Source organism: Watersipora subatra, chromosome 3 (genome assembly GCF_963576615.1).
Source record: "Watersipora subatra chromosome 3, tzWatSuba1.1, whole genome shotgun sequence".
Taxonomy (NCBI): domain Eukaryota; kingdom Metazoa; phylum Bryozoa; class Gymnolaemata; order Cheilostomatida; family Watersiporidae; genus Watersipora; species Watersipora subatra.
The window spans coordinates 15,359,133-15,386,567 of NC_088710.1; the positions used below are offsets into that span (position 1 = coordinate 15,359,133).

The window sequence follows — 27,435 nt, forward strand, 5'->3', positions numbered from 1 at the left end:
ATTTTGGTATATATAAAGCACTTTGTGACTCAACATCTTACATATAATGTTATGACACTCGCTGTGGCTGTACCCATAGCTACCTAGCTACCGGTAAGAGCGTATAATGGTTAAAGCATTGCCAGTGAAAATGACTCTGTGACATTATCTACTTAAGTGTGATTTATAGAGGTGGAACGAGACACGAGACATTTCAAGTATCGGCCTGTCTCGTCCGGTATCGGTCTCGTCTTGACCTAACTATTGCAAAACTCGAGACAGGAAATAGAACTAAAGCGTCTGCGCACGGCTGTTAAAACATGGCTTCTCGCCGTAACAACTCCATATATTGTAATGGATTGAGGGCAACTGCCCTGTTAATACTTTATATTGTAGTCCGGTTCTGTGTCCTTAAAACAGATAACCGGGTCGTATCCAATTACCCTCCGGATAATCCGATTTAATAAATAAGACTGTTGCAGGTAAAATGTCTGTATTTTATCGTATCGTGTCCAAACATCAACTGCCCTTCATAAAATTCGGGCCTCTTATATATATACTACCAATTGCGGGTAAAACTTGGCCGCACACGGAAAAACGAACTAAAGGCCGTGTCGACCATAGTTCGTGTTCGGGTAACAATGACATTATCGTTAGTTCAATATAAGAATATATACAGTAATTCATATCATTTCATGAGTACAATTTAAATATAATTCACATACTACAGTTAATACACCAACAAAACTTAACATAAATGAAACAATAACTATGAAAGTGTGTTCTTTTAGTCGCGGTACTTCTTTGTAGATAGACGGCTATCGGTTTCATTACACATTTCATTACATTAAAAAGTAAGACCTATTCAATAGATGGTAAAAATATACATGTACAAAGCAGTATGTTTATTTATCAAGTACGCTAGTCTTTGTGTAGTGAAATCATCATCAAATGCTCATTATTTTACTCTCTCGTGTCTCGAGTCTCGAATTTTTACAAGACATTGTCTCGAGTCTCGTCTCGAACTTAAAAACCTTTAGTGTTGTCATAGTTATGGTTCAATCATGTGTAATTATGCAAGTCTTTGTATCTTAACAGCTATTTTCGGCTCAAAAGTATGTTCCATTAATGAAAGGAAAAAGTTGATACTATAAAAAGAGTATCTTCAAAGATAGTGCCTTATGATAAGTAACAAACAGTAATAATGTATTTATGATGCCGAAATTGTTCTTATATGTCTGATCAATATGTATGCTTGCTGTAGGCACTTAACATCGTAAAACATGCAGTTGCTGTAATATTTCTGGAAGATTTCTACCAGTGGTTTATTGCTTCAACTGCTGCTATAGTAGCTTTTGTCTTTCCTTAAATTAAGGCTGGTTCCCATATACACCACGAGCACCCGCGACAGCACCGCAGAGCTATCAGCGGTGAAATGTAAACCTACGCGTCGAGTACCCCGGGTAGTTCCGCCGGTCAAAACAAGAGTTTCGCGCTGTTCGACTTTTGCGAAGAGCCTTCCCAAAATGCACTGTGCAGGTGAAGGTCAGCACTTTCGAGACAGCGTGCATAGTGACCATTTTTACGCGATCACCAGAGACGCAGCTTCTTGTGAACATTAGCCGCCAAGCCTGGTGCCGCAAGTGTTTTGCTGCGCGAGATTACTGCCGAGGTCTTGCATTTGATTTTGGAACCAGGCTTTATACATCGTACTAATTGGGTAGTTCTAAAGCGCATTGTGATCTGTCATTAATCTATCCATGGTCCAAAGTAGTTTCTTGCTAAATAGGACATAAAAGTTTCCTACTATTTTTTTAAATTTTTCAAAAGTGATTAATAAATTATTAAGGTAGGAGATAAAATTCTGCCGAATATTTGGTTAAATATACAATTTTAATTTAATTAAATAACTATGCTGTTAAAGAAAATTTAACCGGTCAGCATTCTCCTTGAAGCAAGGCAGAAACCCATTCCGTCAAGCCTCAGCGCATTGAAAGCATCTTTTTAATTTGGTAGATGACAGATGTTGGGGTGGAATATTTTTTACATCATAATTTCTTAAACTGAAAAACTTTGGTAAGGTTTCAAAGATTATGCGATCAGTTTTTCACATGAACTAGGCCTATATGCATAGAATTACAAATGATTAAATTTTTAACGCAATTTTCAAGCCTCCTTATTAGATTCCTTAACTATGCCCATTACTTTTACACACTTTTTTCTAAACTTTCCAAATTTTATATAAAGTCTGTTCTTGCATCTTCTATTATGTTAAAAAACCTAAATAAGGAGAAAATTGTATTCAAATGGATAACATAGCATTTAAAATGAATTCCAAATACAGTCAAACATGGATAACTCGAACTTCATGGGACCGCGCGAAAGTGTTCGAGTTATCAGATCGTTCAAGTTATCAGAGCACTGTCACAAGTCCATGTATTTATTTATTTATTAGTAGATACAGTACATGCACATATACAAACTATAATAGAAATCAAAAGCATAAATGGCTTGTTTCAAATTAAATGCTTCTAATGTAAAGTTTAAAACTTTTTTATCAAAAAGTATAGGAGATTTTTCTATCACTTGACATTGTTTTGTTGTTTGAAGTGATGTTATTGCCAGGACGTTTTTTAGATTAAAATTGGCAAAACTTGATCATTGCTGAAATGCTCAGAAGAAAAGACATCTTTTTCTTTTGAGCGTTTTAACCGAGATCAATTTTGCCGATTTTTCTTGAAGTTTATGTGAAGGTCACCTCACTTTTCCTTGCCTCCGAAAGGCGATCGCTAAGCGGATGTTTGGTAAAAATCAAAATTCACCAAACCTTTAGAAAAGTCGTTGACAAAAATATTTTGCCGACGGTGGTAATAACAACGCCTATGATTTACGAAAAGTTGAGGTTTACCTCTATGACTTGGAATAAAGTGATTTTCTAAAACGATAACAACCATCTCGGTAGCCGTTGGGCAAAAAACTGTTCGAGTTAACAGAGTTGAGGTCGAGTTATCTATAACAATTTATCATTACATGGGAATGGACCAAAGAAACCGTTTGAGTTAACCATGTGTTCGAGCTATCCGTGGGCGAGTTATCCATGTTTGACTGTAGTTTTATTGCAGTTGTTGCTGGTAATGATTAATTTTGTGTTAGCACTGTTGAAAAAATTTGCATGATAGCCAAATATGTTGCTCTAACTATATCATTAATGCTATATTTTCTTTCATGAAATTAAATGTGTTCATGTAGATCGATAGGTTATGGTGCTGCAAATGTATTTAATCTTTGTTTTATCTAGATTTATAAATGTAACTGTTTGTCGTTCTGTGGTCCAAATGTCCATTTATAGCAATAAAGTTTTAGAAAAAACCACTTAGCACTGGCATTGAGCTAGAGAACTCGTGTTCTGCAGGCAGGCATTCTATCCATCACGCTACATGACATAAATGACATAACTGTGCACACACTTATTACACCTGCCAATTTAGTGTGATTAAACTAAAAAAACCTGGTTAAACTACACATGCTTCAACTAGCACACTCTCGAACAACTAGGAGAAAAATATGTGCCCAGACTTCCCAAAAATGCTATGAATATATGTATATGTAGTATAAACTAAATTAAACGTATAAATAAGCAGCTTCATTTAAAAGTTAGAATGGAAAATGTTGTAAATGTTGATTAAAAATAACTTTTCTATGCTAAAACCTTATACATGTATCACCCGTGCAACGACGGCCATTCATTTAGACATTTATTACAAGTGTTGGTCACTAGAATATAGCCATAGTTATTTATCGCTTTTTGCCCAAAACTTATTCAAAAGTGGAGTAGTGGGTTATATCATTTGAAATTAAGCTGTCTTTGTTCACTAATCTTAGATAAACATCTAATTAATTTAGGTTTATCAAACCGTAACTTACTCTTGAGCTTTTTCTTCTCACTAGACGTGGATGAATGCACTGAAAAGAGGAGCAAATGCGACTCACAGGCTGACTGCGCTGACTCTGAAGGCGGTTATACCTGCACATGTCATGAGGGCTTTGTAGGTGATGGCTTCAATTGTACACGTAAGTAATGAGAACAGATAGTCGCAGCTGCGTGTAAGTCATGCCTACTTACAGTTCCTTTGCCATTTTTTATGTATAACTGTATTGCAGGCGATATACTTTGTGAAAGGACTGGCCCCTGCCACAAAAATGCATATTGTGCTAAAAAAGCTGACAGTGACGTTTTCATCTGTACTTGCAAGGACGGTTATGACGGAGATGGTCGGAGATGTGAAGGTAGGTGGTATTTATCTATATACTAATCTTTAAGCTGGCTTGCTGTTATGTTTGTTTTTAGTCATTCAGATGCAATATTTTTTATATTTATCACTAGTTGCCTTGAAATAAAAAACACACTTCACCCATGCCCTTAATCGATTCAAATTTTTGGGATACTCTGTATAATCTGTTCGAGTGCAGATGTAAAGGAATGTGCACTTGGCACACACTACTGCCATGCTGATGCTGACTGCAAAGAAAATGAGGGCTCTTTCACTTGTGTATGCAAAAATGGTACAACTGGCAATGGTCGACAATGTGCAGGTAGGCAACTCCCAGCGTATTCTTCTATATTCATGTCTGACTGCCCAAATATGATTGGTGCATCATTGAAGCTTGTGCGGTTTACTGATATAATTTATTATTATGTGCAATTAATCCTGAACTATCATGCCATTCTAGTAATATTTCAAGGCTGCCAGCTAATTTTTCTTGAGCTCTCAGCTATCTCATTAGTTAAATTTAGAATTTTATGCACCATGATTATGGTGATGGATTATTTCAGCATTGAACGAAATCAAAATTGTTTTAGCTAATTACTTGCCCATCACTGTCAAACCATTCCTTGTCACCTCAACATAGGAATATTTTACATACGATGTATAGTTTGAGCAAATAGTCTGACTCGGCATTTGAAATTTCTTTACACATTAAAGCCTTCCAAATAAGTACATATGTAAACAAGTCTCCTTTACACAGTTTGGTTCTGCAGGGTTGTAATAGCTAAATAATGATTAAATCTAATTCTAACAATATTAAACATATTAAAACCTTTCATTTTTAGCAATAAAGTTCTAAATCTCAAAAAAGCTAGTGGTGGCCAAAAAAGAAGGAAGTGTTGTATTTACAATTGAAGCAAAGAATTTCCGAAGCACATCAAGTAAAATTTTTTAATTAAGGCCTTTTATGTAAAGTAAAATTAAAAAGTCTGCCAAACCATCTAGTAGTTTTTGTGAGAAGAAAAAGTGGTGCAAAGGAAACATGAACTGAAGAAAGAGGAAAGGCAAAAGATGATAATTAAAGCTATAATGTAAAGGATCCGTAATGGTGTTTTAATTTTTCTACCAAAATCAGCCACTTATTTGGGTAATAGATAAATATATTTTGTATACATGTAAATATAAAGGGTACACTTCACTCATTCAATAGAAAACACAGTTAGCTCCAAAAGCTCTCTCGCTGAACTGTCTGCTGGTTTGGCTCTCTCACATAGCATAGGCTATGCCGACTTAGGGTCATTTTGTTTCTTTTGAGCTCGCCGTTGCCTTGCGGTTCTTTGTGTTGAACTGATTTTCCTTCCTCTCGGTTTAGTGGGACCGAGCAGTCTTTTCAGTCCGGCAGGGCTGAGTCTTCCGCTTCCTGGCCAGGTAAGACTGTGGTTGGCTAGGGTCTCGAATGCACAGCCGAGGGGGAGGCTGGCCAGTCGGTTGACTGACTATAAAATAAAAATAGTTTATATAGTACTTTTGTCTTAATACTTCATGTAACTACCTGAAGTATTAGCATTAGAATTTTCAGCATTGAGCGAATTAAGTGAAACAAAGCGTGTGCCTATAAAAATATTTGTTCTAGCATTCGACAGTTTTGATGTACAGTCAAACATGGATAACTCGAACTTCACGGGACCGAGCGAAAGTGTTCGAGTTATCAGAGCACTGTCACAAGTCCATGTATTTATTTATTTATTTATTAGTAGATACATGTACATATACAAACTATAATATAAATCAAAAGCATAAATTGCTTGTTTCAAATTAAATGCTTCTAATGTAAAGTTTAAAACTTTTTTATGAAATAGTATAGAGATTTTTTCTCTCACTTGAGGTTGGTTTGTTGTTTGAGGTAATGTTATTGCCAGGACGTTTTTTAGAATAAAACTGGCAATGCTTGATCGTTGTTGAAATGCTCAGAAGAAAAGACATCTTTTTCTTTCGTGCGTTTTAACCAAGATCAATTTTGCCGATTTTTCTTGAAGTTTATGCGAAGGTTACCTCACTTTTTCTTGCTTCCGAAGAACCATCGCCAAGCGGATGTTTGTTAAAATCAAATTACACCAAACCTTTAGAAAAGTCGTTGACAAAAATATTTTGCTGATGGTGGTAATAACGACGCCTATAAATTACGAAAAGTCGAGGTTTACCGTATGGCTTGGAATAAAGTGATTTTCTAAAGCGATAACAACCGTCTCGGTAGCCGTTGGGCAAAAAACTGTTTGAGTTAACAGAGTTGAGGTCGAGTTATCTAAAGCAATTTATCATTACGTGGGAACGGACCAAAGAAACCGTTCGAGTTAACCATGTGTTCGAGCTATCCGTGGACGAGTTATCCATGTTTGACTGTATTAAGCAAATTGCAAAGTCGCATATAAGTCGACTGTATAGGCAATTACATTGTTACTATGACTAGGCTCAATCACTAGGGCATTCATTTGTGCTAGTGATTTTTTAGATTTTCAGCCAATTATAGTACACAGGCTAGTTTCCTTAGCAGTTTCTTTCTCATACTACTTATTATTTGAAAGATTTACAAAATTTGTTCTTAACATCTTATGAGTTGCCTAAAGTTATCTACAGACCATTTCGCCACTTTTATTTCCTAATGTAGCACTGTTGTGTATTGTATATGCTGAATGAATGTAAAACATGCTTCAGAATGCATGTAACTATGTATTCACCTCTGTATTCACATACAGAAGACATCCTGCATTGATCATACATGTACAACTCCTACAGTTGATGGCTCAGAACAGCACTGACATTTTTGTTACAAATCTACATGTATATATACGTGTAAATCAAAACTTTTGACTGTCCAGTTATAGCAAAAAATTACCAACGAAAAATTTCCTTTGTGACGGATTTGAACTCGCGACATTATAATCGGAAGCCTATAAACGAGCGAACGTAATCACAAGGCTAAGCCTCTTTTGTGATTCTCATTGCTCTTACCATATACTGCAAATCATGTTCACAATTGCACACATTAAATGTGTACTTATTATTAATTAATATAAACTTTTTTGTTTGTTATTTTTTTGAAATTTTTTAAAAACAAATTTTTTTTAATCGCTACTTGTGTTTTAAAGTTGAAAATTCCATGTGTGCCATTACACTCCTATTTTTAGTTTTCTCTAAAGTTTGATCTGTAAAGGCTAAATACTATTCATGTGGACAATTGTATTATCTCGAGTAGGAATTGCCTCTACATTCTATTTCTCTGTTCGGTCAAAGTATCAGACAAAGAAAGTCTGATATCTCATTTTTACACTTGTTCCAATATCGAGAGGTACTAGTGCTGCTCGTCAAAACTTTGAATACACGAGCTTCTGCTGCAACAGTAACTTTTTTATACACACAATTTATGTAGTCATTGCTATTATTAATTAGGTATATTCCTGATTCTTATTTTGTTTTTTTAGTTCGAATTAATTGTATCAATATATTATCAATTATATATCAAATCATTTTTCATTGTAACCAAACAGATTATCTAGCCATTACATGCTAATTATTTCCCATTTAAACACCTTTACAGTGTTTTAATTTTTTTCTCTAAATCTTTTGAACTGCTCAAAACACTTTTCCCATGATATGAAATTTAAAAGTTAGAATGGTAACTGTTGTATATGTTATATAATAATAGATTTTTTGTGCACAGACTTTTTTATTACCCTGGCAATAGCGGGTATTCAACTAGTTAATTTATATAGACTCATTGTCAGTAACAAGTAGTATATGCTTCACCAATTTAGATGTAGACGAGTGTCTAGCTCCTACCTCACCTTGCGCTGGAGAACACATGGTGTGCTTGAACAAGCATCTTTCATTTGACTGCGTTTGTGATATTGGCTATGAACTAGTTGGAGAAAAATGTGTTGGTAAGTTCCACAAGCAAAAATAGGGTTACGCGTACATTCATATGTCTTATAAATGTAAACTTGCTTTAAAGTTTTTGGGAAAGGGAAACAATCTTACAGATCGCTGGGTATGTATTGCATGCTCTTTAGATTAGTGGAATTTAGATCAGTCACTGAAATTTTCAGTCAGTGCATTCACTAATGAGGTAACCAGATGCATAGTGGACAATCGTTAAAATTAATCCTAGTGATGTAGCACCTAAAGTTAGTTTTCTAAAATTTAGCCCCTCCGTCAGAACTAAAATATTTTTTATTTGGCTTACATGCAAGAAATTTAATTTGTAGAAGTCAAAATATCGTAAAACCTCTATTTGAACGCCATTGCACTCCATTTTTTAACCCTTTCCCTATAGTGGCGGCCAAATTGATATGGCATTCAAATAGAGGCTGTTGTTGTATTTTTCAAATAGTTCGTCAGATTTTTGGGAAGATTGATACAATAGACGCTCTTACAACATGAATAATCCGTTCCAGGAATGTTGAGATTACAGGGATTTTAAGTTATATGAACAGTAAAATAAATGTAAATTGCCTAATCGGCTCCAAGATCTTTTCAAACTCACCCTTTAGCCATGCAAAAAGGAAAAACTTGACATAGCTTTTTAATTTGTGGGCTGTACCATTACTGTAATATTATTTGTTTGCAGGACAACTTGTCTTCTTTTTCTGATCAATGTCACTGGTTGTATAGACTACGATCGCATTAATTTTACAATAAATTGATGGGGAACCCACATTCGACAGCCATTTCCAACAATTTGTTTATTTTTTTAGACAGCAAAGTATATTCTACAAAGTAAAAATAATAACAAATATTTTATTCATCTAAATTAAAGCAAAACGCCAATACATTTTACTATAAAAAGAACGAGGTCTACCTATTTGCAGTCTATCATCATCCAGGGGTCAAGGTGAGGATAAAAGATAACTTTCAGCGTTACTCCCAACTTGTGACCTTCAGATTGATGGGCCGACACTGTAACACCTGCATCAATCGATAGCCTTTAAGTATTTATTAACAATTGCGCAACTGCATATAAGCCAATAGATAAATAACAATTAACACTTGTTATTTACCTATTCTCTGTTTTGTCGACATTTGATAATCTATAATGACGAACTGAAATGTCATGGAAGTTGTATATATGATATATATAAGACTATATGCACTATACATTTTTTTTCTCACAGGTGCAATAAGATATGTTACCCTTTAAATCGAATTTGAGAAGTTGCCCCTATTTTGCATTTAACGTTATATAGAGTTTTTTATGTAGTACGAAGCAAAAACTGCATATTTGTTATGTTATCCAGAATTTTCCAAGGAGTATACGTTTTAGGAGCATCTACTGTATTACCGTTTTACGGGCGATTCGAATGGCGCCTATATATTGCAGTTTCCTTCGGCGAAGCGACATTAAACCTTTTGTATGCAATAAATCTGCTAACTTACCTCCAACTTGTCATAGATTTCTAAATAAACATGCATTGGGAGACTGAGAAATATCTCTACCAGTTGATATCAATTGCTCGCAATTAACCTGCAATGATATTATAGCCTGTGCCCTGCTGTGCATTTTTTTTAAGCTTTCAATATTTTATTTCATTCTAAATTTTAAGGCATATTTTTATTTCATAACTATATTTAACAATGTTGCATAAAAGCTCATTACAGTAATTGATAGCTTTGCTACAATTTGTGGCCAAAACTGGCTTTTTATTTCCAATGGAAGAGGAGTTATGAGCGTCAATCCACTGTAAGCCGTGTTAAGGCAACCGTAAGGAGGCTATCAAATAATGTGCTATAAATCTGCAAATTTATGAGTTAGCCTTCATAATAATAATCTATCAAATGCTACAAATATATATTCAAGAACAAGTGACATAAACGAGCCATACTTGTAATACTTGCAGAAACAAAAATATTTGCATCATTCGACCAGTTGCGTTCTGATTGTTGCTTTCGATGGAACAAACATCTTCTAGTTGTCCAATACTTCCCACAATATCTACTGACCTCAACTTATATTCTGCACTGCTAAACTAGTTGATATTAGCATTCTAACATTTTTTTGGCAGAGCAAAACTTTTGAGCGTTGCATTTCGCACTAATAATAATCAGCTTGTAGCCACATGCATGCTAAGGACAACTTTAGCCTAAAACTAGTCATTCATATACCATCATAAATGTAAACCATTTTCTACATATGTCAAAGTATCAACATCGCATTAAACCGCATTTCTATGATTTTGCTTTCAGAGCTTTAACGAAAAAACCCGAAAAGCTTTGGAGTTGGAAAGCGGACTTTGATACGAACAGAAACAACGAAAGAATTAATTGTTATTGGTGTAACTGAGTCATTGTTAGTACGAGTTTGTGAACATTTTTTCACAGATCACTGTCTATTCTGGGTTCCTAAATATCAAAGAATTTCAAAATGGCGGACAAATGGAGGTTTCATTCAATTAAAGGGCGGTGCTCCATTTTTCAATCCTATAATGACGACCAAATAGAGGTGGCCTTTAATTAAGGGTGGCGTTCACTTAGAGGTTTTACGGTAGTCCCTTTTTACTTACATTTAAAAATAAATGGCACTTTTTGGTGTTTTTATGTCTGCACAAGAGGTAAGTTATTTGTTTTTTTTACATTTCTAGATTCTGATGAATGCTCACCTAGCTTAATAGGAAGCCACTGTCCACCTCCTGGAGAATGCGTCAACCGTGACCCTGGGTTTTCTTGCACTTGTCCTTCTGGATACACTTTGACTTCAACTGGTTGTAAAGGTAAGATGCAAGGTTTTCCATTTGCCATTATAATTATTTATCAACACAAATGTATCAAAACCATATCAGTACATGAATTACTTGTTACAAACAATAGTCAAATCAACAGTTGCAACGAGTAGCTATTTTAACAATTACTGAAAATCTGCTTGTGCAACTCCTGATAGCTCTATTTGCATGATTTTAGACATTGATGAGTGTGTCAGAGGTACCCATGATTGTGATCTTGACCCATCCAGTCACATAGAGTGTGCTAACAAACCAGGCAGCTGGGAATGTCAGTGTCAAAAAGGCTACGAACTCAAGAATGCAACGTGTGAAGACATTGATGAGTGCCAGATAACTGAGTTCAGCAGTAAATGCGATGATAACGCATATTGTAAAAATACAGATGGAAACTTTGAGTGCGTATGCCAAGATGGATTTGAGGGAAATGGCTTCACGTGTATAGGTTAGTTATATGGCGGCAAGCACAGCTACTAGTCATTTAGAGACTTTCATAATGAGATGTTTGTTGAAATTTTAGTTGCAACAATTTTTAGTTTGCTTCAATAATATGATTTTTACCTAATTTTATGTCGCCCAAAATGTTTTTAATGAGCAATCCTTGTTTTACGGTACATGCATATACATACGTGAACATTACATGCTTTGTAGAGAAAGAAGGAGAGTGTGAGACAAAGAAATGTTCAGCAAAAAATTCTGTTTGCGTATTAGACACTGACAAAGTAGAAGTATGCATCTGTGAGCCTGGCTTTTCCGGAGACCCTGAACAACTCTGTGAAGGTTAGTTTCAGGTTACGTACCAACCAGAGGCCCGTAATATGTTATTGTGCAGTTTTAGACTAGTTGTCGCTACAGCAGCACCCAAATCTGCAGTTATTAGCCACTCTGTAAGTCAAATACCTTAAGACATTTTAAACTGGTTTGTAGCCCACGTTTGTGATACGGGTTCTCCATGCCCCAGCTCTGCGAACTGCATTCCAGATGGAAAAGAGGCTCGTTGCGAATGCAAAGATGGTTTTGTGGAATCTGGCCAAGACTGCTTGCGTAAGTCTACTTGACACCTTTTAAATGTCCAACAATTTATTACATCTGCTACTAAAGTACTAAGATAAATGATTGTTTATTATTTCATACAGCCACGGGAATGGCTGATTGTCTAGGCGACAATCTATGTGGGCCAAATGGAACCTGTGAGGAGACTGCCAACCATTATTCCTGTCTGTGTGATTCTGGCTACGTCTTCAATCAGGTTACCTGTGTGGGTAAGTAGCCTCACATTTTACAACTTGTTGCAAAAAAATATAAAAATATGTTTGAGCCATAAAATAGAATTTACAAATTCAAACAGCTTATTTTCTATTTTATTTTTACTAAAATTAGTTTAATTCATTGTTACATATAAATAAAATTCGTTTTATTTGCTATTCACATCATAAAGACGGTTTGAGCAATGGGAATTAATGAACAATATTATATAATAGTACAATGAACAATATTATATCAAAGGGAAGTAGGTTTAGGATAACCCGTAATAAATACTCCAACATTTAGGTAGGGACACTGGCAACATTTCGAAACATCTCAAAATGAGTTATATGTCATTTTGCGGAAGATTGTTTTGTAAAATTATGTTTACTCATAAAAACGTGAATAACAATGTGGCCAAGTGGTTTTAATTGTAATTCAAATTTCAGTGCACATTTCAATGGAGTCTTAAAGAAGTATGAAATAGCCGAAATTCTTTATTGTGCTGTATCTGAAATCGACTTGCTTTGACTGCTAGGATTCAAGTTTTATCATGTGAATATCCTGATGCCTAGCAGCATAATAATTTTAAAATTGCATTATATGGTTGGTTTAACAATCTGCAGCAATATAAAACAAAGGTTAATTAATGCTTGAGCAATTTAAAATGGAAAAACAAAGCTCAATAAAATGTACAGACGGTGTTGCTTGGCAGTGCTGCTGACAGCACTGTTTGGTGTAGTTAAGATTTTTGCATCATTTTGAATGGTATTGTCTAGCATTTTGAATTTTTAGAAAAACTCAAAAACAAAATTTATTTCGAAGGTGCCTAATTATTATTTTTATACTTGTAATTACCTCAATTGTTCAATTTATTCTTAGAATTTATTTACCCATTATTTATTTTATGTTGAAAAACCGTGATACTATGAAAATCACTAAAGTTGCATGGCAGTTCCCCAAATCAATGCAAGCCAGAAGTGATGTGAAAAGGTTCTCTCAAAATTTTGTGAACATACTTTGTGGGTTACAGTAAAACTGAACACAGGGCATGTAAATTTAGAGCACAAAAGTGCAGCAAATTTTTTTCTGATTGTTTAAAAAAAATATTTTAAAAGGGTACAGAAAAAACGCTACTAAAAACCAAAAAAGAATTGCGCGTTGATGTGTATAATAATACTAGTGGTTTTATATAGTAGAATCGACCTTGTTTGAACACACCCTGTTTGCCCAGATATAGGATAAGACGAACCAATTTGGGCATTGCAGCTGCAATCAAACAATTGATTATCAGTATGCAATAGATTTTAGTAAAGATTTAAAAATCATTAAATGTAAAAACACATTTTATTGGAGCCGTTTATGTAATTAGTTCGCAAGAGTAAAATCTTGTTTTTAATTATACCGTTTGTGTGCTATTTGAATTTGATGATGGCAAATTATAATTTGATATGATTTGTAAATATGTTGAAAGACTACTACACAAGAATGAAAGAGCAACTTATTTAATATTCAGTAAAACAAAATGGTTGTAAGATGTTCCCTGAACCGAAATTTCCAAACATAATTTACTTATACAATGAAATTGTTTGAACATAATTTGCTGTTACAGTAGTTGTCTAATTTTCATTGCTATTTGTAAAAATATTCGCAGCTTGAAATCTTTTTCGTACACGCAATGTTTTTTAAGGTTTATGCAATATAGTATAGTGTGCAGTATTTACAACAATGTACATAGGCATTATTAATGTGGCTTTTCCTGTATCTATGGACCCATAAATAGGCACATCCGTCAAAACAGACAATCAGCTAAACCTGAGATTAAAATTATAATAGTTTAGACAATGACGTCATAGCTGGTTAAACCTGGCGGCGGAAATGCCACGCCTCCAATTGATAGCATATTACTGAGACACTAACTTTCACCTTCCAAAAATCCACTTCAAAAAGTAGCTAGGCTTACTTAACCATTACAGTTTCACTTTTCCAATTTTTACTTTGTTGGTTATTCCCATATATTGGAAGTTTTCCTTTCCTAGATGCTTAAAAAAACTTCAAAATTGTATATTAAACAATTGGTAAAATCAGTTTTTTGAATAATAATTAATTTTTTAATTATTATCAAAATTTAAACTTCTTTGTTAGTTTAGATATAAAAGTCCTCCAGTCAATATTTATTTTTTTAGCACTGGTTCTAAGCTTCAACAAGTGTAATAAAAATTCAGCTAAATGCAAGTGTATGCAAGTTTTCTGAACGAACGCCGCCACCAGAGGTGATGCTTTATATAAAACGATGTTTACACGATTGTCTTTACTCTTCTATGTTCTACTCAGAGCTAAACTGGACTACTAGCATTTCTATTAGTACATTTTTACGAGAGTCCAGTGTACCGTGCTAATACTAATGAGATTACATATTTTTACTGAACTTCAAGGTGCTCTTTATACTTGCTTTGCTCAGTCAATCTTTATTCGTATGTCATTTGAGACTATTCAGCTCTGAGACTTCATTGTAGCTTAATTGCTTTTTATAGATGTTAATGAATGTCAACTGCCAGAGATCTCATGCTCTATAAAAAGGGTGTGTAACAATATTGAGGGCGGATATGAGTGCGTTTGTGCCTCAGGGTATATGATGGTAGGTATGAGTTTTATGGAATAATTTATTAGTACATATTACTCAATCGCATAAATTTTTATAAGCTAATGAAGCAGATGCACTCGTTACTTTTCCATATCAGTATATTACCAAAAATGTTCCCCCTTTTTGTTTGTTTCAAGTCGCGCTATTTCAACTTTTCAATTGTGGTCTTTTTGTTTTGAATAAATGCAGTAGGGCTAAACTATGTGCTTAGCGTGTAGGCTCTATTGCATTGCCCTATATTTTTTTCATGGTAAATTAACATCAACTAAACAGCAACACTTATCAATGATTAGAGCTATCAATACAAATCTGCAAAAACCTAAATATAAAAAATGTAAAATATTTATAAGCAGTTGAAGCTCTATTTGATCAGATAACTTTCAAATAAAATACTACTAGCCAAGTGCAGTATTTACACTAAAAATAGACTTTTTTCAGTTTTTAAAAACTGCATAAAGAAATATGATCACACTCAGTATTTTTTTACTCATTAGTTTTGTATTTGTTAGTTGTAGATGTTAAAGATTTGGTTATTTTATGTCATTGAATGATTGGTTTTTTAAAAGTAGAGCGAGTCCACATATTATTTTCCTTTTCTGCTAAAATTCTCAATACAAAGACAAAAAACTTTCCAGTTTAAAAACTACAAACTGTTCTGTTGAGTGTGGCATGTGTTTATCGCATTAGTCTGTGTCATTTTGTCATATGTTTCAGTCATTAGATATGTTGTTTTATGTATTCTGATTGATCTGGCAATTTTAACAGGACGATGACGAGTGTGTGGACATCGATGAGTGTGAAGAGGGCATTGATACCTGTGGTAGCCTGTCAGAGTGCGTAAACAGAGCTGGTGGATACAGCTGCAAGTGCAGGGATGGATATGAGCAAAACGGGCTCGAATGCCAAGGTAAAGCTGATCGTTTGATTAAAACATATCTGTCAGCCACTGGTGCTCTTTTTATTTGAATCACATTCCACTCATATATTGACTGGGTGAGCATTGCATGCCATCTTCTGTGTAGCCTGAACAATTCTTTATTATTTACAGACGTAAATGAGTGCATGATCCAACCAAGTATCTGCCCTTCAATGGCAGAGTGCAGCAACAATGAAGGTGGCTTTCATTGTATCTGTCCTTCTGGTTATGTTTATGTTAATGAAAGTTGTGCAGGTATGTTACAAGTGGTTTGTATTTTAATTCCATCATAGAAACTATTGTCAGTGCATGCTGTTGTCACAGGTAATAATTATTGTGCTTCAAGGATTACATATCTGTGATCACATATTAATATCCTCAACAATATAACATCCTTGCTATCCTTAACATTTCGTCTAATGTTGATGATTTTTGTACTCGTGTTTATGATTCGATGTTTGTCTTATACAGATATTGATGAGTGCCGCCTCAACGTGTGCGGCAGCAACTCTCAGTGCTTCAACTTCTTTGGTGGTCATGAGTGCATCTGTAATGCTAATTATGTATGGCAACACGGCTCTTGCCAAGGTAATGTTAGAGCCTACCCATAAGATTAGTTTATAAACTTATAAAGATTAGTTTATAAGCTGCATTATAGTGGTTTTCTAGTTCCTTCACTAGAAGTTTCTCTTCAACATGTGAGACCTGTCATAAATATTCAGAAAAATTGTGTAAATTTGTTTTGCACGTGATGTCATCAATGATATACACCCGCAAGGATAGCTGCCGGCTCTCATATGGGCGGGGTTTAATGATCGAGCTCTGTTAGGATTGTGCTGGCCTGGGTTTCGGAGCTAACACAATTCTCGTGGGGCGGTCGCGTTGCCTTGTTAGGTTTTGGGAAATACGACTCGCTGTTATTGTTTCATTAGCTCATTCAGTCAGTAGACCCCGCGGGTCACAATAGCAAACCTTGAATTTCTATAATGTAGGGGTAATACCTAACCAAAATAATGCATCCATACAAAATAAGACATTTCAAATTACCTACTTTTGCTAATTTTGAAATTGGTAAAGGTCGTAGTATATGCTTAAAGTTGAATATAATTTACCCAAAATTACCCGAACAGCGGCCTTTTTTCCCTAGTTTTTGATTAATATTTTGCTTCCCCTAATACAAAATGACAAAGTCTTTCATCGTTGTCACATTGTTATACCTGGCCAATAAGATAGGACAGCAGGCAAAGCTGCGCCGTGTAGTTTTCATACTCAAAATCTAAGTACAAAACCGATTTTGGGCTATTTCACGATTGTGACTATTAATATCACGAATGCTTGTGAATGGCAATTGACTGATCATAATGGTGACAATATTTGGATACTATATTTATTTGACAACAAAATGAATTCAACAGATAAATAAAATAACCACTATAGTTCATAATATTTGTAAATTTACAAGGGGCTTTATTCAGCATATTTGTTTGGGTGCCATGTTCGGGTTCATCCCAACAGAGCTCCATCATTAAACCCCGCACATATGAGAGCCATCGACTGTTTTTGGAGGCTGGATATCATTGCTGTCATATACTACAAGCCCACAACAGTAACCCAATTGCCTCAACATATATGCTACAAAAACAAACACATTTTTTGTTGCAGTACTCAGGATATAAATTTTAGAAAAATTCAGTTGAAGTGCGCATTTGAACGAGCAATTGAAGTCAGTTTTTAAAAAGTTGTTGTATTTATTTTTTTTACTGCATCTACAATTACCATAGCTGCACTTATGTCTTTTACATTTTTCATCATAAGAAAAATTGATGTTTTGCGCTAACTTGGCATTTAGTGTATGGCAACATAACTAAAGTAAACATGGCTGCCTATAAAGCTGCTTATATAAAAGGCAAGGAGCAGATCATGGTTTGGAAAATTGTGATTTAATCATAGTGATATAAAAACATATTACTGTACTTTTCGGACTATAAACCGCACCCCTATATAAGCCGCATCTGCTTTATTTGCCAAAAAACGATAATGAAACAATACATAGGCCACACCTTTGTATAGGCTGCATAATTCAGGATGGGGCTTTTTAATGCGGCAACAACTTTGCTGTTTAAAATGGAACAGTGCCTAACGGCAGTTTCGTATTAAACGAAACTTTTTAACCTAGTGTCTAACGGAACAGTACCGTTAGGCATTATTTCGTATTTTCTTTCACCGCTAGAGGGGCATTAACCAGATATTCTAGTTAATTTGCCCTAGCGGTGAAAGAAAAAGCCACAGATTAGCCGCACCCTTATATCAGCCACATGGCTCAAATCGTCAAAAAAAAGTAGCGGCTAGTAGTCCGAAAATTACTGTAGTTGCTTGTAGTCAACCATTTTCATCCTTTTAAATGCTTGTTCCGTACAGGATGACTCACAAAACTGATGAAAATTCCCACTTTGCTTGCAAAATGTACAGTCTCGTTGTATAGATCCTATTTCCTTTGTCATTCCTGAACAGGTGACAAAAAGTGTAGAGTTGAGACAGTAGGTAGTCTCATCTCTAGCACGATTTTTGTGGCTTTGTATACAAAAAATTGGAAAACTAGGAGTCTGGAATTTATGATAAGCTCCTTATTGTAAAAATGATTAATGATGTTTATTGTTTAGCAGTTATAAGAAAACTTTGTGGTTGCCTTTTATTGTGTTAACACAACTAACTAAATACGTAACAAAGCCAAAGCAAAGAACAAACTGGCGTTTATTTATTTTTAAGAAAATATAAAGTTTTAAAATGTAATAAAATTATAATTTCAAGTAGGCTTACTCACTGGAAATGCAATCAAAACTATTTAAAGCATCTTTCTTACAATCGAAAATAAAATATGTAACTGAGATATTTATACTCACCTGACCATTTCAGGACTCGGTTCATGACTTGAAATAGAAAAGGACGGTGGCTAGACCTTTAAAAATTTTGTAATTAGGAGGTAGCTTTATAAAGCAACAAACTAGTTGTCGTCACATCCATGACGGCTTCAGAGTAATATTTAAAAACATATTTACTTATTTAAGCCAATTTCATTCATGTGCGCAACTTTGATGGTCATAAGTAAATGACAATGTTACCCATTGCAAATAAAAATCTTCGTAAACTGCCATATTGAATTCGTACAGGTTGACTTAGTACCATGTTCAACTAGCAATATTTAAAGTAGTGTACTCGAAATAATTTTAAAACATGCTTATTTTTTTATTTTATCTTAAAACATACTATTTTGATTTTTTTCTTTCCAAAGTTAGTTATTTTCAACAAAAAAATAAAAATTGCTATGATATTTTTTATCTATTTGCATCTCTATTATAAAATTGATGCCTGCAAGACATTTTCAATTTTGTCAGAACTGATGTCATATATGTTATGCTCACTGAATGTTTTTATCCGCTTACATGCTTTGGTGTATGACTAACTTAGACCTGGGGTCTTTATTGATCTCTAGGCCAGCTGATTGATTTGTGTATAATGTGTTCTAATAGATGTTGATGAGTGCGCCTTAGGTCAGCACACATGTCATGAGTTTGCTGACTGTGAGAATACTGAGAACACCTACAACTGCAAATGTCAATATGGATTTACTGGTGATGGACATTTATGTCAGCGTGAGTATCTTCTTACATTTTGCAAAAATCAATTCATAAAGAGCTACATAGCTGTTCATCCATAGAAACACCTTTTTATAAAACTGCTGATTTATTTCAGCTCTATGCACTGATTCTATCTGCCCGTACCTTGGTCAGACATGTCATGTATCGAGAGATGGCACAGACGCGGAGTGCAGATGTGAATGTACAGAAAATGAGTGTGAAGTCCTTGATACTATGTGTGATAGCGAGGGTACTACTCATCGCACCTTCCGAGAGTTCCACGAATGGAAATGTCAAACAAGGTCATATGGTGTGAAGAGAGCTTATTGGGGAGACTGCCAAAGTAAGTTATCGCGCATTCAAAATACTTCTCATAAATCTCGAAGTTAATAATATAAATAAATTCCATTTTATGAAGATAATGTGTAGTGCTTATGGTGTTTAGAAGACACCTGCAATGGAGTTCACTGTGAAGAATATGAAGTCTGTACAGTTGGTGAGAAGGGTGCCGTATGCATCTGCCCTGAATGCACAGAGTTAGATAGAAACTCTGGCACAGTTTGCAGCACTCTATCCAATACATACAGCTCTGTATGCGCTCTCAAGGAGCAAGCGTGTGCAGATCAGCGTGAAGAGAAATTTCTTCAACATGGTGCCTGCCTACGAGGTAAAACGGTATAACAGTTTTGTACCAATTTATGCTTTATACATCATCAAATGTAAATAATAAATATTAAAAACTTCTTCATCATCGTAAATGTGAATATACCATTAATACTATTTTATGAAAATGACTTTCAGATTGTGAAATGGGAGAGTGGAGTGAATTTCAACCATGTGATGTCACATGTGGTATTGGACATCAGGACAGATATAGAAACGTTAGCTATGTGGGAGATGCGGGTCAAGTTCAGTGCTTACATAACAAGATAGAGCATGAGGTAGTCACTTGTGAGAGAGAGCTCTGCAAAGGCGGTGAGTTATCCTCTCATTTTGGTGCCCATTAACAATGATAGTCTTAGGGCAAATCAAAAAGCAGTTTTAGGTATTTTGTAAACTTCTAGACATTCTCTGTTAAAAAATTGACAATTTTATCTGAATTAAATTATTATTAATGACACAAATCTTATTACCCTAGGACACTTATGTATTCGCATCATCTAACTTTCGTGTTTTCGCGGAGTCATCCTCTCGCAAAAATTTCATGTGCGAAACTAAACTATCATAACGAACGAGCGAAAACGCAAAATTAAATAGCTTCGTTCATTGATAGTCCAAGAAACAAATGGCAGCAAGCGATCAAATTGCGTTATTGACCTTGCCCACACCATTCTACCTGTGGTTCACAATTACAAATTAGTCCCAAATTGAAATTCTTTTCTTATCGGTGAACTGAACCTGAGAACTCAAATTATGTTTGTTCCACTGCATTTATTTTCACATCACTATATTTTTGCACTCATCAGAGCTGCGAAATTAAGTTGCAGCAAAATTTTACTCTGTATGCTACTCACGAAACTAAATACTAGCAAAATATAAGTGTCCTAGGGTAAAACATTTATGCTTATTAAACTCAAGTTTGAAGATTTGCTCAGTGACATGTCGCAACTTTTAGTACATCACAATCTGTCACAACAATTAGCGCTTCATTATATCCTTCTTATTACAAGGCTCACCACTGTAGTCATTCAATGTGTGTTGTAAAGTAAATTATAACATATAGGAATGCATCTTGCAAATCATTAGCTTTATTTTTGCATATATAGACATGTTATATATATTACTTTATTAGCAATAAGTTCATTTCTGTTTTTCAAATTATGTTGTTTCGTTTAGCATCAGCCAAATTTGAGTGAATCCAATCCCGCATAGTATTTAAAATGATGGATTTATCGGTTTGCTTAGAAAGGTTTTACCATTGACAAAAAACTTTTGATTGCCGCATTATATTGAAAATTCTTGTAAAATGCCTGTATTCTCTCAGGCTATACGCCTATCCGGTATACAGAATTAAAAAAATATTTTATAATTGCTCATGAATTGTGATAACTGTTAATATTACTATAGGGAGCCTCTTGTTTTGTAAGTAAATTTATTAGGTCACTTGCCTACATTTTGTTATTTTATTCCTGGTCATGTTCTAAACCAATTATCACCACACACAATTTGCTATGGCAAGTTCCATATTCATTTATCTAGCCGCATTCTCATAAATATCTTTTAAACATTCAAGATTTATGCTTCGCAATTTTTAGGTTTTCATCTTTCGCCGTTCTATTTGTAACTTATATTTCGCAGTAGCAAACAATTTTATACCACTGTTTTAATAGTTCAAAGAACAGTAAAAAAAGTGTAATATTACAGTCAAACTTCGACATACAAAGTTGATATTTTCTAATGTTTGCTTTGGATGATGAAATCATCACATGCTGGAGCAAATATTTTTGTGGTGGCATTTCTTTTAATTCAACCTACATGTAAAAAACTCAATGGTTAAGTCTTCAGGGAATTACATGTAGCTTTAAAGCAATTGGCTTATATAAAACTGGAAAAAATACCAAACCTTTATATATTTAAGTAATAAACAATAAAATTATGTTTTACTATCACATCTTCTTTACATTGAAGACAGAGGAATTGAGGTGTACAAGAGGCGGACGGTGCATAGGTAAAGGTCATGATAGAAAGCTAGTCTAAGTTTCTATATACAGTGGTACCTTGAGATACGATTGCCACGACATGCGGTTTATTTGAGATACAACATGATAATTTCTAACAATGTTGTTCTGACATACATGGAAAACTTGAGATACGAATCGATGATTGCCGTGAGCGCTGCTAGGGAGCAGTGCGTTTGCTTAGCTTGTTTGTCCGTCGCTCCGCTCACATGTGCTTGCTTATTCATTTTATTTTGGATTATACACATTTATTATGTTATCAACCATGGGTCTCAAGGCTAAAGACAAATGTGATGAAAGAAAAAGCCTAAAAACATAATATCGATGGAAGATAAGTGTAACATTATAGCAAAGCATGGTGTTCATATCATCAACTTGGCAAATGAATATGGCCGCAATCCTTCTACAATGTTCTAGCAATGTTTTCATTTGGGTTTGATTAACTATTACTTGTTTGTAAATAAAAAGAGATAAAATCTTTCCCTGCCACTCTTCCGCTCTTCAGGCCGCACCTCACCTGTTACTATGGTGAGCACTGTACATTAAAACCTCTTTTATAATTATTGTATTGGCATTTATCATACATCAATATGTTATTATATTATCAAATGCGTTATTACTAGTGTATTTATATACAAATTGCTATATTATATGTTATTTAACTGTATTTTAGGGTGGTTTCATATCGTTAAAACGCATTAATACATACTACATAATTTCAAATGGGAAAAATTGCTTCGAATTACAATTTAATTAACATACGACGATGGTTATAAAACGAATTAAATTTGTATCTCAAGGTACCACTGTAGTAAAGTTTTTATATTTTATTTCGTTAAACTTTTATCTTTAATTACTACTACCGGTCTCTCCACTTCTTCTCACTTCCAGCTTTCTTTTCTTTCGCTTTCATTCGCTTTCTCTCTTTTGCTAGCTACTAACTGGCTTTGGAGACTTTGTAAAGAATTGATTTAATTAAAGAGGCTTGTTCATGTTTTTTTATTGTTTGATATTTACTTCAAAGAAAACATTTTTCTATTTTCGCAAGTCCTGGTGTACCTGAAATCCATCAATTTATTTTATGTCACATGTGGAAAGTTTGGATTGTAGAGGTGGCTACAAGGCTGGATTTTATTTTTTGTTTGACAAACTCAATTTGCTTTTGTGAGGCTTGTTTATATGCTACAAAAAGGGTATTCAAATTTTCCTATTTTTGACTGCCCTAGAAATATAAAAATAGCTCATCTTTTACTATTTTTCTATATACCTTAATATAATATGAAGCATTGTGTAGGCAGCAGTAAAGATCTACAATCGGGCAAAATTTAAACATACTAGCGCATAAATAGCAGACTGACGGAAGCAAACCTGAGGTTGGTTTAGCATAAATAAAAAAGTGAAAAAAAGCTCATTATTGCAGTGTTTGCAAAATTTGTGTGTCAGGCCTCTATTGAACAGCCACCATGCATCAATTAAGAATGTCGCGATATGCATGTATATTGTTATTTTCTTTTGCAAGATTGTGCTGCAATGATGTATTGATTCAAATAAAAATAGTCTAATTTCATTAAGCTTCAGATAAAATCTTTTATGCAAATTAATTTATGCTTATACTAGTTGAAGGTCTGGGGTGTACGAGTAATAGAAAAGTTTTGAATAGAAAGTTTATTTTTAATCAACTTATACAACATTCACTATTCTAACTTTTGAATGAAGATGTTTGTTCATTTCTGTGTATGTCCGTCCGATGCATAAATCATGCACAGCTAAAACAGATAGTTGAAGAACATTTCTGACTTCTTATGCTAAACATTTGCTCAAAATTTAAAACAGTTTATAAGCAGTGGCAGGGAAGTAAAGTAGCTGCCTTTGGCTAAGTTGTTTTACCCAATGAATTTGACTAACTTTTCTATAAGAGCTGCGTTTGTCCGAAGCCATGCTAAGAGCATTAGGAAAAAAGACTGAACCACACAAGAATCAAACCCAGATATACAGATCTCTAGACAAGCGAACTACCAACTACACCATGCTCCATACCTTGCCACACATCGGAATAATTGTGCATCAAATCATTACACATTATGAACTCTAACGGCGCACTGAACCGCAAGAGCGTGTATTGAGACATATCACTATTAACTGGACATACGAACTACAACAGACAAACACTTAACTTTGAACACTTGAGATTATTATTTAATCTAAATTGGTTTCAGACAAATAGTAGCCACTTTAGTAACATTGTAAAATGAGTTTGATGTGCAATTGTAGAGTTACAAACTGTAAAATATTTAGCTTAGATCTAGTTAGGCAGTGTTAATAACTTAGCTTATTTATTGCCAATGGTTTGCAAACCACAGTGACTCAGCAGACAAAGCATTGCGGTAAAACTGGAAAGTGACTGTTTGATGCTTTGGTTGTATAAAAAACTATGAAAAAGTATTATAGCAATGAGTTGTTGGAGAGTTAAAATCATTGAAAATTTGCCATGATTTAACACTGAGTGTATCAATTGCATCTAATCTTCACACAAAATTTGATAAAAATAATGGTTTTTGGCGGTCATTAAAAATCGATCATGATAGAATTAACTTTTACTGCTGTTGAATGAATTTTTACCTGATTTAAAAGAGTTTTAAACAAGCACTTTGCAAGAACATCTGTTAGCAAATAGTTTTGAACTGCTTGCCAATTTACTAAATTCATGAGATCTAGGACAACGGTTAGGACAGGACAATTATCAATCATTGTTATACAAAAAAATTTTAGAACGAGAGGAGCAAATTATAGAGCGCAATAATTATTAAGTCATCTAATGAATCCAGCCTAGTCAGACTCCTGGTTGATTTCTAGCGCAACCTTTTCGATAGCTCAACATAAAAAGAGATTAGCTGGCTAGCGCTTAACATTTCAGAATCACACTACTATGTGTGTTAGTTTAGGGTTCTTTCAAACTGCTTCAAGTGAAGCTAATCTTCATTGTACTCACCCAAACACAATATATGGTTGTTGCGAACGATTTATCAGGTGCTAGCATTAGCAGGCTGTTGCTTGTAGCAATTCAAAAATTTTCAGGTGTCATACAATGTCTCACTTTTAAAAAATCATAAATAAAATCTTGTTTGAAAATTTTCTTTTTTGGAATACTGTATAATATGCTATCAGACCTAGCAAGTGATTGTATCAAGGCAACTTTTGCACACAGATGCTTGTGATGGTTATAACTGCCAGCGACCTGGTGCAGTCTGCACAGTTTATTCATCTGGTCTTCCATACTGTGTTTGCCCCACCAACTGTGACAAAGCGCCTAGGGAGGAGGTATGCGGACAGCTTATGGGCCGAGAGCCACGTACTTATTCAAATCTCTGCAGTTTGAAACATATCTCCTGTGTGAATGACTTGCCCTATGCCCTTCTTCTAAATGCATCCTGCACTGGTGAGTGATTGCATTCTAGCACCATTTACACACAATATTTGAAAATCTGTGCTTGCAGTAAGGTGTAAGTCTCCTGGTTGTAATTACTTCACAGCAATCTAGCGGTATTCCTGTATTTAGTAATGTATCTGTTGCAGTCCTGCCCTCGTGTCATACAATCCCAACCTTTGAGGTAATATCTGTGGGAAATTGCCAGAGCAGATATCATGTGGCTCGTCATGAGTGCCAAGGAACTTGTGGAGATGAAATAGGGGAATGCTGCAGACCCAGTGCTAACACCACAATTCCTGTAACTCTAAGATGTAAGAACGATTCCACTGTGGTAGAGAAGGTGAGATATATGTCATAAATTCATTATTTTTTGCGGGCACCTTAATTGTGTATGGCATGCAGTTGTAAGTGTAGTAAAATTAACTTGTCTGCCCCGGCAGCATTTACGCAAGCTCTCTATGCATCACAGTTTTAAGCCCCAACTGTATTACTGCTTTGTGGCTTTCCAGACTAATAATATTGCTTGAAAAAACTTTTGTTATGGCTTTGCGTAGTAGATCTGGATAAGGCATTAAATTGGCTATAAGAGACATACACAATAATCTTTATTTGTAGGTGAACAGTGTCGAGTCGTGTGCTTGTATGCCAAAGGAATAGACTTCAACAATAATGTTGCCATATGCTGTGCACTTGACAATCATTGTAATATGTAAATACACGTATGTGCCAAAATCCTTCCCAACTTCAATCAATACGTGTTTTTGTCAATGAATCAAAGCAGTCTATCATATACATAATAAAATGTTTGTTTGAACATTGGTGCCTTCTTTAACATCGAACCAATATTGATTTTGAATGCATGCCTTCCATGTATTCCATGCTGTCGTAATATTAATTAATGAAATCACTGTCTACCAAGTATGATTAGACTCAACAATTCAAAAATGTGATTCCCACACACTTCCTGAGTATGACCTCAAAAGCGCTAAAACTTCCATTATTCTTGCATTATATGCTAGAGTTGAATTGCAATCACTTAAAATGTATTGTGATTTACTCATCTCTTCACACATGTTTTTCACACCATACTCATCTAAAAATATACATAGCAAATTCAAGCACGCAATACATACAAGTCAACATTTAAAAAGTATGAGACCAAAACTGCACAAGCAATTCATTAAATAAATAGGAAGCATAGCTTTGAGTGAATAGGTGTATATGATAAAGATACATAGACTGTTGTGAAATGTTAATTTTATAGTAACACTTCCCAGAGGTTTACACATTTGTTAGCAGCTGAAATCAGGTGCTTGCCATCAGGAGAGAATCTGACTAGAGTAACTGAGTCATCATGTCCAATATAGTCTTGAAAGGTTCCTTCATAATAATCATGTAGCTTCACAAGCCTCTCTGCAATTAGTAGAGTTTAGAATCAAATGGCAATTACTCAGTTAACCATTCAGCAAACCCTTAGAAATAGAATCGATAAGGAGATCTAGAGATACGTGAGAGGGCAATTTATACATTACATTGAAATACGCTCAATAAATTAGACTTCAACCATCAGATAACATGACATCAAATCATTTAGCAAAACAAAGAAAAAATTGAATGTCATCAAATTCAAAAAGGCATATGGTCTTTTAGGAGCCAGTTGAGTAGCAGGGCTACGTAACTATTTAATTGCCTATCAATGAAATGGCTTTTAATTGTATAAAGAAACCTATCTGAAACTAGCGCAACTTTCTGAATCTGTAACATATACATTGGTTAGTCAAAAATCTCCTTCCACTATTGCATTGCTATAATCATTTGCATATGTATGTACTGTACTGATAAATTACCTGTTTACAGCAAATAGTTCTTGGTTGCA

At 34.6% G+C, this 27,435-nt stretch overlaps 2 protein-coding genes across 2 annotated transcripts in view; one reads left to right on the top strand and one right to left on the bottom strand.

Annotated features, from left to right (window-relative positions):
• LOC137390374 (fibrillin-1-like) overlaps nucleotides 1-26,293 on the top strand; it is a 63,504-nt gene extending 37,211 nt beyond the window's left edge. Inside the window, exons 25-44 of the mRNA XM_068076707.1 lie at nucleotides 3,928-4,050; nucleotides 4,141-4,266; nucleotides 4,450-4,572; nucleotides 8,060-8,185; nucleotides 10,880-11,008; nucleotides 11,196-11,459; nucleotides 11,666-11,794; nucleotides 11,942-12,058; nucleotides 12,151-12,276; nucleotides 14,794-14,897; nucleotides 15,669-15,810; nucleotides 15,952-16,074; nucleotides 16,291-16,407; nucleotides 19,347-19,469; nucleotides 19,570-19,797; nucleotides 19,900-20,121; nucleotides 20,256-20,429; nucleotides 25,338-25,568; nucleotides 25,706-25,899; nucleotides 26,175-26,293. Of these exons, the coding sequence (XP_067932808.1) occupies nucleotides 3,928-4,050; nucleotides 4,141-4,266; nucleotides 4,450-4,572; nucleotides 8,060-8,185; nucleotides 10,880-11,008; nucleotides 11,196-11,459; nucleotides 11,666-11,794; nucleotides 11,942-12,058; nucleotides 12,151-12,276; nucleotides 14,794-14,897; nucleotides 15,669-15,810; nucleotides 15,952-16,074; nucleotides 16,291-16,407; nucleotides 19,347-19,469; nucleotides 19,570-19,797; nucleotides 19,900-20,121; nucleotides 20,256-20,429; nucleotides 25,338-25,568; nucleotides 25,706-25,899; nucleotides 26,175-26,216 (2,963 nt within the window). The 3' untranslated portion in view covers nucleotides 26,217-26,293. The remainder of the gene's footprint in view (nucleotides 1-3,927; nucleotides 4,051-4,140; nucleotides 4,267-4,449; nucleotides 4,573-8,059; nucleotides 8,186-10,879; nucleotides 11,009-11,195; nucleotides 11,460-11,665; nucleotides 11,795-11,941; nucleotides 12,059-12,150; nucleotides 12,277-14,793; nucleotides 14,898-15,668; nucleotides 15,811-15,951; nucleotides 16,075-16,290; nucleotides 16,408-19,346; nucleotides 19,470-19,569; nucleotides 19,798-19,899; nucleotides 20,122-20,255; nucleotides 20,430-25,337; nucleotides 25,569-25,705; nucleotides 25,900-26,174) is intronic.
• Nucleotides 26,294-26,683: 390 nt separating this feature from the next.
• The window catches only part of LOC137390375 (WD repeat-containing protein 90-like), a 56,486-nt gene continuing 55,734 nt past the window's right edge, over nucleotides 26,684-27,435 (bottom strand). Inside the window, 1 exon segment of the mRNA XM_068076708.1 lies at nucleotides 26,684-26,972. Within this exon segment, the coding sequence (XP_067932809.1) occupies nucleotides 26,818-26,972 (155 nt within the window). The 3' untranslated portion in view covers nucleotides 26,684-26,817.